Source organism: Bison bison, unplaced genomic scaffold, assembly GCF_000754665.1.
Source record: "Bison bison bison isolate TAMUID 2011002044 unplaced genomic scaffold, Bison_UMD1.0 scf7180017864352, whole genome shotgun sequence".
Taxonomy (NCBI): Eukaryota; Metazoa; Chordata; class Mammalia; order Artiodactyla; family Bovidae; genus Bison; species Bison bison.
In genome coordinates, this window is record NW_011494924.1 from 1,615,514 (window position 1) to 1,630,221 (window position 14,708).

Below are 14,708 nucleotides of genomic sequence, written 5' to 3' on the forward strand. Positions count from 1 at the left end.
TGCCATTGCCTTTAAGCATCTAGATATTGGTAAACTGCACTCAAAAGCGGTTATACCAATTTATACTTTCACTAGCAGTTTGAGAACTCTTGATTCACATCTTGCTAACTTCTGATACTATTAGATTTTCTAGGATTTATTAATAGCATCTACCTTTATAAGTGAAAACAACTTAAAATTATCCTCTGCTCTCGTCCTAATTTTAGCATCACGATGATAACAATTTCGAAGTGAGTTTGAAAGCACCTTTTCTCTTTTTCTATGCTCTGAAAGAATATGTGTATCTGTTCTTTAAATATTTAGTAAAATTCACCTGTAAAATCATCTGAGCCTGTGGTTATACTAGTTGATTCACAGGGAGACAGATTATTTTATTTCTTAAGTAGTTGTAGATTTTTCATTTGATATGTCTTACTAAGTCAGTTTCAGTTAAATTATACTTTCAAGAAACTTGTTAATTTGCCAATGCTTTCAAATTTATTAGCATAAAGTTATTCATAGAATATTTTTCCCATTCTTTCTAAAAACTGAGATATAATTCACATACCATAATAAAATACATCCTTTAAAGTGTACACTTTTTTTTCATTCTTTATACCGCTCATGCCTCTCTCTCTTATTTGTCTTACTAGGATCAATAATTTTAGTTGTCTTTTCAGAGAAACAGCTTTTGGTTTTGCTGCTCCGTTCCATTAGGTTTTTTAATTCATAAAAGTGAAAGTGAAGTCACTAAGTCGTGTCTGACTCTTTGCGACCCCGTGGACTGTAGCCTACCAGGCTCCTCCGTCCATGGGATTCTCCAGGCAAGAGTACTGGAGTGGGTTGCCATTTTTTCTGCTCTTACCTTTATTATTTCCTTCCTCCTAAATTATTACTTTGCTGTTATTTTTCTCATTCTTATGTCAGACACTTGAGTCTTTTAATTTTCAGACAGCTCTAGTATAAGGTCTGCTCTAAATATCTGAGGAGTCAAATATTCTAGTCTACATCTCACAATATGTACTATTTTCATTGCCATGTTATGTGCTCAGTTGTGTCTGACCCTTTGTGACCCCATGGACTGTAGCCTGCCAGGCTCCTCTGTCCATGAAATTTTCCAGGCAAGAATACTGGAGTAGGTTGCCATTTCTTCCTCCAGGGGATCTTCCTGACCCAGGGATCAAACCTGCCATCTCCTGCATTGCAGGCAGATTCTAAACCTGCTGAACCTATTCTTGTTATTTCCTTCTAAATATTTTCTAATGTCCATCTTGAATGCTTTTTAGAAAAAAAATCACTGGGTATTTAGAATACATTTTAAAACTTCTAAAAATATGGGGTATTTTAGTTTTTTCTTCTTTTTGGCCACTGACTTAACTGCACTATGATCAGAGAAAATGATCTGTGTGATACCTGTATTTGGTATTTAGTGAAACTTGCTTTTGGAATAACATAATCAGTTTATACAAATGTCATTCATGAAAAGATTAAGAATTCTTGAATTATTAATACAGTTTCTAAATATGTCCATTATCTCAAACTATTTAAATTATATTATTTGAGCTTTCTTTATCCTTACTAATTTTTGTTCAATCCATCAATTACTATTGGAGGTGTGTAAGATTCTTCCTTAAGATTTGCTATCTACATGAACCCAGGCCATTTTTACTTCACATATTTGAAGCTAGTTTATTAAAAATACAAAAGTTTAGTTATCTTCCTGGATTTTTCCTTTTATATTACACAGTCATCCTTTTTATCTCTAGTAATGTTTTTTATCTGATAAAAATATTGTCATACTCCTTTTTCTTGGTTAATATTCACCTGGATTCTCTATATTCTTGTATCCTTTTAACTATGAACTGAGACCTTATGTTTTATATGATCCCTCTAAGAGTACATAGCTAAATCTGAATTGCTCAATCTGATTAATCACTTTCTATCAGTGCTTATAATCCACTTGCATTTATTGTTAATTACTGGTATATTTTATCATTTTATGATATCACTGTTTTTTTATTCTTTTTTTTCTGTGCTGTTTTCCTACTTCTCCTGAATTTTATTGGACTTTTTTTTCATCATGTCCTTCTTTTCAACCCCTCCACTACTAGTTTAGAAATTATACCTTCTATTTCTATTATTTTAGTGATATTTTAAAAATGTCAACAGACATATCTAAAGGCCATGTATGATCATCATTATTACTAAGTTAATGTTTATTTACATTTACCCAATGTTTACCAATTATTTAGCTCACCATTCCTTCTTAGCTCTTATTTCTTCCATCTTAGGTTCAATTTTCTTCTTCCTGAAGTACATCCTTGAGCAGTTCAATTAGCAAGGGTCTGTTAATGGTAAATTCTCTTAGTCTCTTTAAAAAGGTCTTTAATTCACACTACTCTTGATACTATAGCTTCTGTAAAATTCTAGGCTGTTAATTTTCTCATCACTTTGAAAATATTATCCTCATGTTTCATGGCATCAATGTTGTCACTGAGAAATTAGCTGTGGGTCTGATAATCTTCCCTTTGTAAATCACTGGTGCTTTATTTTGAATTGCTTTTAACATTCTCTCTGTTTTTCTGCTCTGCAGTTTTACAATTTTGTGTCTAGATGTGAATTTATTTTTTTTTGTAGGGCTCAGAATTATTGGACTTCTGAATCTGAGGACTCATGTCTTTCATCAATTCTGGAAAAATTTCAGCCATTCTCTTACTATTGTCACTCCTCAATTTCCTTATCTTCCTCTGGAACTCTTTTCAGGGATATATATTACGCTTTTTCATTTTATCCTTCACTTCTCTTGACCTCTTTCATATTTCCATCTATTTATTTATTGTCTGTTGCATTCTGGGTAATTTTTTCAAATTCACCTTCCAATTCAGCTGTCTCTAATTGGCTGAATAAGTTATTCACTTAAATAATTTTAAAATTTCTATAGATTCTATTTCCCCCCTAAATTCTCTTTGTGTTTTGATAGTGTCTTGTTCTCTTCTTAGAATTTTCATTATTTTAAACATGCTGATATTCCTATTACCTAGAATTCTGGAAAGAGGGTCTAATCTTAAATTTTATAAATTCAGAGAATAAGCTCGTTTATAACTGGCAGTTTAAGTATGAGAAATCTGCAATGGTTTGGGGTGCGAGCTTCAGTGGTTATTACCACTTTAGAACCACTTACTAACAGCTTTGCTGTTCCTGGGTCATTTCAATGACACATGTCCAACATGTATGAGGATAGAGAAGGCAATTCTATAACCACCCTTTCCCACACTCAACTGGAGCCCAGACCAAGAGAGACAAGTTTTGCCTTCAGCCTCCTGTGCCAAAAAGTGAAACTTTTTCTTATTTACCTTTTACTGAAACTATTGGCTTCATGAAGGATTCTGAATTCTAACTTCCTTCTTTATGTGGACCCAAGGCAAGGCCTCCTATTTTATCCCTCTTGGCCATTAAAACTCAAATCCCTTGGCTCCTGCAGCATCTCCTCAGGTGTTCTGCTGCTGCTGCTAAGTCGCATCAGTCGTGTCCAACTCTGTGTGACCCTATAGACAGCAGCTCATCAGGCTCCTCTGTCCCTGGGATTCTCCAGGCAAGAATACTGGAGTGGGTTGCCATTTCCTTCTCCCTTCACGTGTTCACTGTTATTTAAATGTTCTTCTTTGTTCTTGCCCTGAGGATTTTTCCATATTGTCTTACAAGCTCATCTGTGCATTAAATGTTCTATTTAATTTTCAGATGTTCTGTAGCTGAGATAGGGCAGTTAGGCAAATGTTTACCTGTTAAAAATGGATTTGTTTCTTTGGAACCCCACCCCACTTTCCAAAGACGGTAATCGGATAGTAAGAAAGTTCTTAGGAAATAAAAAGAAATAGGTTTTCTTAGTCTACAATCAGCTTCCTATCCCCAGAAATGCTTAAGCACATGCTGGCTAACATACTCAGGAGGGATACTGTAGAATACATTCTAGCACTATGTGGGAAGCATGACTAGAATCATGCTTCACAACTGGGGGCAATGTTGTCCCCTAAGGGATATCTGGAAAGGTCTGGAGATAGTTTGTTGGAACAACCAGGAGGAAGGTGTGATGGTGCTACTGGCCCCTGATAGGCAGAGGTGAGGGATGCTGCTGGACATCCTACAAGGCACAGGACAGCTCCCCATAGGAAAGAATTATCGATTCAAAACATCAGTAACGACACATGACTAAATGACTACTATGGTACCTCACTAATCTTGGGATTCTATGAAGCTATGAAAAAAAAACTGGCTATGGATTTTGTTTTCATTTCAAAAGACTCCTGCTTATCAGTCAAGTTTCTGTTGCCAATGCAAAGAGAATAAAGTAGTGTTAAGAATAATTTAGTCTAAGACATTCTAGATACACAATTCTAAAATTATTTATTATAGTTTTAAAGGTTAGTTAAGGTCTCTTTCCCTAGAAAAATTTGTTTAACTAAATATTAAATTTTGTTTGCATCCACTGTCCCAACGGAAGACAGAGAAAAAACATTCTTACTTTAAGTATACTTGGCAGTAAAAAAAGTATCTAGGTGTTAAAATATTACTGTGACTACAGATCATTACTAATTGATTATTCTTGAAGCTTTATATTTTACCACAGTGTCCTTCATTAAACACCAATCTAATTTCAACCTAAAGATTTTAAGTTTCCTATATTGATAATGAATTACATACATCACTAAAATTTACACTCACTTTTCAGAGATACTTAGTAAATATGCCTGCTGTTTGCCAGATACTAGGAGAGCTTGCAATTAGTGTGCTGATGTTGGCTTAATGGAGTCTTAACATTTTAAGGTTGGAAGGGATCTGTAATATTGTTTCTTAGACATAAATATGTTTACAGGTAACTAAGGCCAGTAACTATTAAGACATCTGACCAGAAGTTGAGATTAGAACCCAGATTTCCTGAGTCTCATCCTAGGTCTGATCTTTCTTGCACTAACTATATGCAACTTGGCTATACTCTGCTCACTCTTCTGGCTCTTCAATACAGGCAACAGTGTTACCTATAATCTTTCATCAAGCTGGCTTAACACCAAATGCTCAGACTTCTTCAGAGAACTAAATTTAACTCCCTACTATAGGTTCCAGGTTGGGTATTTTCCATTTGCTATACAGTACTCCAAAACAGCCCAACAACACAGGTCCTGACACACAACAGGAACTCAGTGAAGGTCTGCTGCACTGCTCAGGGCTCATCCATCTTCAAGCAAGAGCTCAAAAGATTATAGGGACTATTATCTCAGTGAAGAAACTGATGCATGGAGAGGTACAGTGACTCGCCTGAGGTAAACACTAAGTGGCAGTGCCAGCATAAAAGCCTAGTTCCAGTTCTCCATGGCCAAGTCTTCTGCTACAGTTTAGAAAAAAATGGCTTTATAAACTGAGCTTCTCTATTCTGCTGCATTTCTTCAAGAGCTACTGTGGTAGGCTGGAAGTGAATGATCGGGTATAATTTCACGTACTTAGATTCTCCTTCAGTCACAGCAGCTGTGCTTTTCTGGCTTATTTGAATAAAAGTTCCTACAGCAGAAAAAAAATCTGAAAGCTGCTGCTGCTAAGTCACTTTAGTCGTGTCCGACTCTGTGTGACCCCATAGACGGCAGTCCACCAGGCTCCCCCGTCCCTGGGACTCTCCAGGCAAGAACACTGGAGTGGGTTGCCATTTCCTTCTCCAATGCGTGAAAGTGAAAAGTGAAAGTGAAGTTGCTCAGTTGTGTCTGACCCTCAGCGACCCCATGGACTGCAGCCTTCCAGGCTCCTCCACCCATGGGATTTTCCAGGCAAGAGTACCGGAGTGCGGTGCCACTGCCTTCTCTAGTGCAGTGAAAATAGCACTGACCTCGGGAGTCAGATTTGCCCACTGCTACTTGACCATGGGCAAACTGCTTCCTTTCTGTGAACTCCATAGTTTCCTCAGCTTAAAATGAGAGTACCAACTCAATTCTAACTTTCTGTGATTCACAGGAAGTTACAAAGGTAGCAAATTAATTTGTAACTCTCTCAAATTCTAAATACATAAAAACACATACTCTCCCACATACTTCTACAGATTCCACCTAAGCCTGCACAAACTCCTGGATTCTCAGTCACAGAGAAAGGTGACTCTTTCTCTTTCATAACATAGAAGGCTATGTGATGCTATAAACACCCTGAGGATAAAAGATGTTTTATTCAGTTCTACTTGCAACACTTAGCATAGGTCCCATCATACAATGAGAACTCAATAAATGTTTCCTGCATGGCTCAGGGCTCATCTACCTTTAAGTATGAGCCCCAAACATCGCAAAGACTATATATGCTCCATGCTCTGTGATTCTAGTCTCCTAAGAGTCTACATTCATGTCTTGTTTTCCTGAACCAATCAACAGAAATGTGTCAGGAACCCCCACCTATCTTGCAGGACTCAAACGATCATACATTAGCAAATAAAGCCAAAAAAAGGAAACTGGTCAAATGTCATACAACTGAGTGGGAGATCTCACCTGGACCGCCTGCCATGGGAAATCCCGCTTCCATCCTAACTGAACTTCCAGCTCCCATGGGTCCATTCATTCTCACATCTTGGCTCCGGTTCTGAGCCAAAGCCAGGTTGATAGCACCTTCCCCTGAAAATGATAGTCAGGTTTAAAAGGAAATCATCAGAATAAGATGTAAATTTTGTTGAAAAACAGATATACAAGAGCTTTAGTTTTATGTGTTTTTAAAGAATTATGCTAAGTTTACCACCACAAAAAGGGTGAGTCAATACTATACAGGCCTCTTTTCAACCTCACCTGAGCACGTTCACTTACATGAAGCACAAGAAGAACATAACTAATTCTCACAATACAGTAGATGGACAATCATTAATGATGTATGGTGTCAGCGGAAGCTTGGAAAGCTGAATATTTATTTTCAATCAACTCATCTTATATGTGTGTAGGAAGAAAATATTCTCAGAAAGTCTCAAATCCTGGATTACTTTTTGAGAATTTATGATCAGAAATTAGAAATATGAGTAGGTCTAACACAGAAAGAACATACAATGGCATGGGGACACTGTGATATTTGTAAGTAAAATACCATTTTCCTTTCAACAACTGCAATATAAAGAGATATGCAGAGGAGAAACTCATGCAATGAAGAGCATATACCCTGGCTACTAATCTACCTCTGAGATATGATAACAGCAACATTTGTATAGGGATTTTAATGCTTAAGAAACTGTATCTTATTTGAACTTCACAATAGCCTGGTTGGTAATGTCACTAGAAGTGTTCCAATTGAGTAGACTCTAGTGAAGAGGAACTAAAAAGCTGCTTGATGAAAGTGAAAGTGGAGAGTGAAAAATTTGGCTTAAAGCTCAACATTCAGAAAACAAAGATCATGGCATCCGGTCCCACCACTTCATGGGAAATAGATGGGCAAACAGTGGAAACAGTGTCAGACTTTATTTTTCTGGGCTCCAAAATCACTGCAGATGGTGACTGCAGCCGTGAAATTAAAAGACGCTTACTCCTTGGAAGGAAAGTTATGACCAACCTAGACAGCATATTGAAAAGCAGAGACATTACTTTGCCAACAAAGGTTCGTCTAGTCAAGGCTATGGTTTTTCCTGTGGTCATGTATGGATGTGAGAGTTGGACTGTGAAGAAGGCTGAGCGCCGAAGAGTTGATGCTTTTGAAGTGTGGTGTTGGAGAAGACTCTTGAGTGTCCCTTGGACTGCAAGGAGATCCAACCAGTCCATTCTGAAGGAGATCAGCCCTGGGATTTCTTTGGAAGGAATGATGCTAAAGCTGAAACTCCAGTACTTTGGCCACCTCATACGAAAAGCTGACTCATTGGAAAAGACTCTGATGCTGGGAGGGATTGGGGGCAGGAGGAGAAGGGGACGACAGAGGATGAGATGGCTGGATGGCATCACTGACTCGATGGACGTGAGTCTGAATGAACTCCGTGAGTTGGTGATGGACAGGGAGGCCTGGCGTGCTGCGATTCATGGGGTCGCAAAGGGTCGGACACGACTGAGCGACTGATCTGATCTGATCTGAAAGTTAGAGGTAATTTATTTTATTTTTTTAAAAATTAGAATGACATGATGAAATTTATTTTTTAGTAAATATCATGTACCTAGAAGAATGTATGAAACAAATTCAGTTCAAAGAATAATTACAACGCAAACCTCACATAACCACTATTCACTTTAAGGAGCAGACTCCCTGTAAGCCCTTTGTGCTCCTTTAAGATCACATGCTTTTCCTTTCCCGCTGGAGTTAACTACTAGAGTTAGGGGCAATTTAAACCTCACTTAATAAAAAGACCTCTGAAACAAGTTTTGGGATGCTTCCTGAGCTTAAACCCAAATTTTGACTATTCTTACTCTGGTAGACAGCACCACCTTGTGGACAGAAAAAAGTATAGCTAGCCTGTGGTTGAGGATTTGAAAGGCTGCATTCACCATGCTCCTTACTGTTTTAGGAGAAGATGACAAAGAATGAAGCCAATGAAGGCACAGCAGTTTTCTGTCTTGTCACGATATAGGTCAGCTAGATAAACAGATAAAATATGAACTATTGTGACCAGGCAGATAGCTTGGTAATAGGGAACAAATATCCTAACAATAAGTGACCAATCGCCAGGGGCTATATAATGTTCTAAATTGCCTATGGGAGTTAGGAATAAAAGAGAAAAAGAACACAGATCTTGAGGGTTTCCACCAAAGGGAAAGAACTATTAACATACTAAATTTGTGAAGACATTCTAGGTGGAAGAACTTTTGTTTTTGAAATGGACAACAGATCATAAAAGTGGCTTGTGGCTGTTACTAACAGCTCAGATGTGGTCCTTGCCAGTCTCTCTAATCTCAATTCAAACTAGTCTCTCTTTCAATAACAAGGACTCAGGCTCAGTGGGATTTTTTACTTTCTTAGGCACACAAACCCACTTTTCACCTTAAGGCCTTTGTACAAGTTGTTCTCTCTGCCTAGAGCAGTTCTCCTGCACTCCTCACATAAACCATCTTCTCAATTATCTGTTTAAGATTAAGTGTCACAAGCCCCAAAAGTCTTCTCCAATCATTTTTTCCAAGGTCAGGTCACCCTTATCAAAACATCTTGTTACTTCTTCAGAGCACATTCCATGTAGTTATTCATTCACTTATTTTCTTGTCTGCCTCTCCTTTATGGGCTTCTGAGGTAGCACTAGTGGTTAAGAATCTAGCTGCTGATGCAGGAATGCAAGAGACATGGGCTCGATCATTCGGTCGGGAAGATCCTCTGGAGTAGGAAATGGCAACCCGCTCTAGTTCTTGCCTAGAAAATCCCATGGACAGAGGAGCCTACAGTCCATGGGGTCGAAAAAAGTCAGACATGACTGAGCACGTACACACACTCCCCGTTATATCTGTTCTCCCAGGATAGTTATTAATAGTTATTCATAGTAACTCTATTTATTTTCATTTCCTAATTTAAAAGATAAATTTTATGGCCACCTTAATTATATCCTTTAAACACTGAACAGTACCTGGTGTACATAACAGGCACTCATTAGCTATTTACTGACTACATGATGAAAAGTCATCTTATCATAACCTTACAAAGAATCATAGGAGTTTTTCCATATGACAATTGCATTCCAGGAAAACCTCACGGTCCCTAAAAATCTCACACTGAAAATAATAGGTTTCATGGGAGAAACACTGTTGAGGCAAACTCAAAACCCATGCGACTTTGTAACTAGAGCTCTAATGAAAACAAAAATTGGTGTAGGCAACACACCCGAACACTAGCGTGGAAATGCCTGGTTAAAGCTGGGAGAGAATGCAGATGCAATGGAGCTTTGAGCTGGTGGGGCTGCCCTCCAGGTGGGCATGCTACTGCTAAGTCACTTCAGTCGTGTCCGACTCTGTATGACCCCATAGACGTCAGCCCATGAGGCTCCCCTGTCCCTGGGATTCTCCAGGCAAGAACACTGGAGTGGGTTGCCATTTCCTTCTCCAAGGCAGGAAAATGAAAAGTGAGAGTGAAGTCGCTCAGTCGTGTCCGACTCTTAGCGACCCCATGGACTTCAGCCCACCAGGCTCCTTTGTCCGTGGGATTTTCCAGGCGAGAGCACTGGAGTGGGTTGCCATTGCCATCTCCAGGTGGGCATGGGAGGAAGTAAAGTTCACAAGCTGAGAGCCACGCAATGCTGAGGGCGTACTTCTGGGGAAGGTACATGAGTGTAACTTCTCATTCTCAATTTTCTGAAAAAAAAAGCTGAAAGGACTCCCAGCCATAAAGCAACAGATCAAACGGTTTATGGACAATTAACCTTCTATTCCTACTATTCTAACTCCCTTTGCCCTGGAAAAAAAAATAATGTATGAATAAACACAATTTCCATACTATACTACTGTTATTTCCCTATTTGCAAGCTGCACATAAGTTAGTTGTTGTCAAGGAAACACACATAGAAGAGAACACTACTGGCTCTCCAACCTGCTGACTGGGGTTGGAAGACTATGACCCATGGGCCAAATCAAGCCTGTTGCCTGTTCAGATAAATAAGCGTTACTAGAACACAGCCACATTCACTCATTTACATATTGCTTTGACTGTTTTTTGCACTATAGCAGCACAGCTGAGTTGTCTTGACAGAGATCTTCTGGCCCACAGAGCCAAAAATTTTTACTCTTTGACCCTTTACGGACTCCTACTTTAAATCAGAATAAATTTACAGAGGAGTCACAAAATGTCCTCAAAAGAGATGTCTCCTCAACTCCCTGGCCAAAACTCAAAAGAAGGGTACAAGGAGTGTTCTTCAATGGAGAAAAGACTGTGTGTCCTTGGGTGTAGGACAGCCTGTCCCTCCAGCCCTGCAGCAGACACCACAATAGTGGCAATACCTTCTCTTATAACCTAAAAGGCATGAGCCCGTCATCAGTTTCACAAAAGCAACAGCTGCTGCCACCACTTTCACTTTTGCCTGAATTCTCAGTGGATGTGGAAAGAGAAAAGGAGATCACCCGGGACATAGCTGTACTCCAAATGTTAAAAAAAAAAACTCTTTTCTGTAGTATGATAAACACTGCCACATGTAAATTTCATAATTTCTTATATGTTATCTATTTTGTTTCCATGCTGGTATTTCTATTTTAATTTATGGCTACAGGAATAAACAGGAGTCTTACTCTTTTGAAGACCTGTAGGAAATAGGAATGATTAAGAGAAGAAACTTGGGGTCATACAGACAGTGCATTCTGCCCTGCTCACCGAAGTTCTCAAGTAAGCTGTGCGTCTGCCCTTTTGGCTTTCTGAACGTCACCAAGACGGTCGGCAAGAATAAGCGCCTTACGAAAGGAGGCAGAAAGGGAGCCAAGAAGAAAGTGGTTGACCCATTTTCTAAGAAAGATTGGTATGATGTGAAAGCACCAGCTACGTTCAATACAAGGAACAGTAGGAAAGCACTGACCACAAGAACTGAAGGAAACAAAATCACATCTGATGGCCTCAAGGGTTGTGTTTTTGAAATGAATCTTGCTGATCTGCAGAATGATGAAGCTGCCTTTAGACAATTCAAGCTAATTACGGAGGATGTTCAGGGCAAAACCTGCCTGAGATTTCCATGGTATGGATCTTACCTGTGACAAAATGTGCTCGATGGTCAAAAAATGGCAGACCATGACTGAAGTCACGTTGATATCAACGTGCTTCATCTGTTCTCGTGTGTGTTTTACTAAAAAACGCAACAATCAGATTAGGAAGACCTCTTATGCCCAGCACCAGCAGGTGCGCCAGATTCACAAGAAGATGATGGAAATCATGACCTGAGAGGTGCAGACAAATGACTTGAAGGAGGATGTCAACAAACTGATTCCAGACAGCACTGGAAAAGACAGAGAAAAAGCTCGCCAACCTATTTTTCCACTCCATGATGTCTTCGTTAGAAAAGTAAAAATGCTGAAGAAGCCCCAGTTTGAAGAGGGAAAACTCACGGAGCTACATGGCGAAGGCAGTAGTTCTGGAAAAGTTGCTGGGATGAGACAGGTGCTAAAGCTGAACAAACTAATGGATACAAGCCAACAGTCCAAGAACCTGTTTAAAATGAAGACTTTTAATGGTGACAAACAAAAGATCTTATTTGTGGTTTAAAAAAAAAAAGAGAAGAGTGAGACACACTCTGCTCTCAGTGGAGAAAGGTGTTTCCTTTCTCCACTGGAAAACACTACCACAAAGCCCTTATAATTCAGGTAAATAGGTAACATAGTATAAAATGTTTAGGGTTTTTAAGAAACTGCTTATATGTTTCTTATAAAAAAATGTATGTTGATGTGCTTATAAAACATAAACAACCTATATGATGTTATTAACAATAGCTGTTTGACTTCTACACTTCCTAAAAGTTCATCCTATATTTAATAGATTGCAGTGAATTAATTTTACTTTTCTGAATCCTTTTGGACAATCAAAACAAACTGGTTATTGTTTGAGCCACTAGTTTCTTATTTATCAAATTATGGAATTCACCTCATTTCTCAGTCAATCTCTTAACAATCTGTTTGTTGTTATTGCTCCTTCTGGGGCACAATAACCTATAATCTTAACTGCACAAAATGTGTCTCACTCCTAAACATAAAATGTTGACCTTTCAGTTACTGAGGTTTTGTGGGACTTTTGGGTCCTATGCAAGCACAGGGTCAGAAGGGCTTGGCTGACGAGGGCAAGAGAAGGCTGGAATCACTCACTGGTTGCCACCCTGTTTGCACCAACGCAGGAGGGGGAAAGAAGGTTTTAGTACGTTGGGCACCAAAAGACAGACGCTCCTCTGTGCTTCCTCATGCTTGGTAGTTACCTCTCTCAGGTTCATCTCCCTCATCAAGGTCATGAGCTCCTTCTGAGTTCATAAAGGCAAAGCCCATATTTTGCTTATCATGTACTCCAAGAGCCAAAGCAAACTAGTGCTATTATATATGTGCTTCCTTTACTTTTATTCAGCATATGTTTATTAAAGACTTAACATGCACAGGCAAGTAAAGATGTAACAGTGAGCAAAACAAAATATGGTTTCTGCCCCTACTGGAGCCTGGAGTCCATGGGGGAACAAAACAATCATCAAAATAACTGCTCTAGTCGAAGTGTAAGAAATGATCAGAGCTGAAGAAAACCAGACTTTTGCAAGAGCATGTTGAAAAAAGATTCTGATTCAGTCAAGGAGTTCAGAAAACACATCCTTAAGATCTAAGCTGATACTTGAAGGCTGGGTATATAACTAATGGAAAAGGGAATGGTAGGGATATCCATACAGAGGAGACACCAATGCAAAAGACCTGTGACAGGAAGAAGAAATGTATATTCAAGGAACCAAAAGAATGCTGAAGAGGCTAGAACAGACAGCAAGGAGGGAGGAGAGCTGGACAAGATAAGACTAGATGAGAAATGTAAAGGTCAGACTATGCAAAGCCCGAGGTCACAATACAGAGTTTGGACATTATTCTGCAAATAATGGCCAGTCATAGCACGGTTTTAAGGTGTGTGTGTACCGTATTTTCATTTTTAAAAGATCATGCTGACAAAAACATCTGCAAATGAATACTACTACAAAAGGATTGTTCAGGGCCTCTGTTAGATAAATAAAAAACAAATACTAAATCAGGCATATTGGGTGAAAGGAAGCAGATGAAATTAGGTATTTTTTTAAGGTTTTTTTTTTTTTTTTTTAATGTGGACCATTTTTAAAGTCTTTATCGAATTTGTTACAATATTGTTTCTACTTTAAGTTTTGGTTTTTGGCCTCAAGGTATATGGGGTCTTAGCTTCCTGACCACGGATCAAACCTACACCCTTTGCATTAGAGGCAAAGTCTTTACCACTGGACTGCTAGGGAAGCCCTGAAATTAGATATTGTTTAAAAGACAAATCAGTCCTTGGTTAGGGTGCCAGTAAAACCAATGTTGGACAGACTGATAGCCAAAATCAGTCCAAGGGAATGGAGTCTGAGGCTATGGATGCTGAAGCATCAGGACCCAACGAGAGCCTCAACTCCTTTTTATACTAAAGTGCTACAATGTGAAGCACAGGTAACACGAGTAACTTGTTGTTCAGTCGCTGTCATATCTGACTCTTTGTGACCCCATGAACTGCAGCACACCAGACTTCGCTGTCCTTCACTATCTGACTTTGCTCAAACTCATGTCCACTGAGTCATGATGCCATCCAACCATCTTATCCTCTGCCTCCCTCTTCTCCTTTTGCCTTCAAACTTTCCCAGCATCAGGACCCTTTCCAATGAGTTGGCTCTTCGCATCAGGTGGCCAGAGTATTAGAGCTTTAGCTTCAGCATCAGTCCTTCCAATGAATATTCAGGACTAATGTCCTTTAGGATTGACTGGTTTGATCTCCTTGCTATCCAAGGGACTCTCAAGAGTCTTCTCCAGCACCACAGTTGAAAAGCATCAATTCTTCAGCACTCAGTCTTCTTTATGGACCAACTCTCAAATCCATACATGACTACTGGAAAAACTATAGCTTTGACTAGACGGACCTTTGTTGGCAAAGTGATGTCTCTTTTAATACGCTGTCTAGGTCTGTCATAACTTTCCTTCCAAGAAGCAAATGTCTTAATTTTGTACCTGCAGTCACCATCCACGGTGATTCTGGAGCCCAAGAAAACACAATCTGTCACTGTTTCCACTTTTCCCCCAACTATTTGCCATGAAGTGATGGGACCAGATGCCATGATC

The 14,708-nt window shown here is 39.1% G+C and overlaps 1 protein-coding gene and 1 pseudogene across 5 annotated transcripts in view; one reads left to right on the top strand and one right to left on the bottom strand.

Annotated features, from left to right (window-relative positions):
• NCOA6 (nuclear receptor coactivator 6) overlaps positions 1 to 14,708 on the bottom strand; it is an 84,217-nt gene that overhangs the window by 35,846 nt on the left and 33,663 nt on the right. For 4 of the 5 annotated variants that reach the window (XM_010854882.1, XM_010854881.1, XM_010854884.1 and 1 more), the window contains one exon: positions 6,492 to 6,614. In XM_010854882.1, coding sequence (XP_010853184.1) covers positions 6,492 to 6,614 — 123 coding nt within the window. Of the gene's footprint in view, positions 1 to 2,236; positions 2,325 to 6,491; positions 6,615 to 14,708 lie in introns of those variants that run through there. The other variant, XM_010854885.1, reaches the window with a different exon arrangement.
• Positions 10,085 to 13,725, top strand: LOC104999332 (annotated as a pseudogene).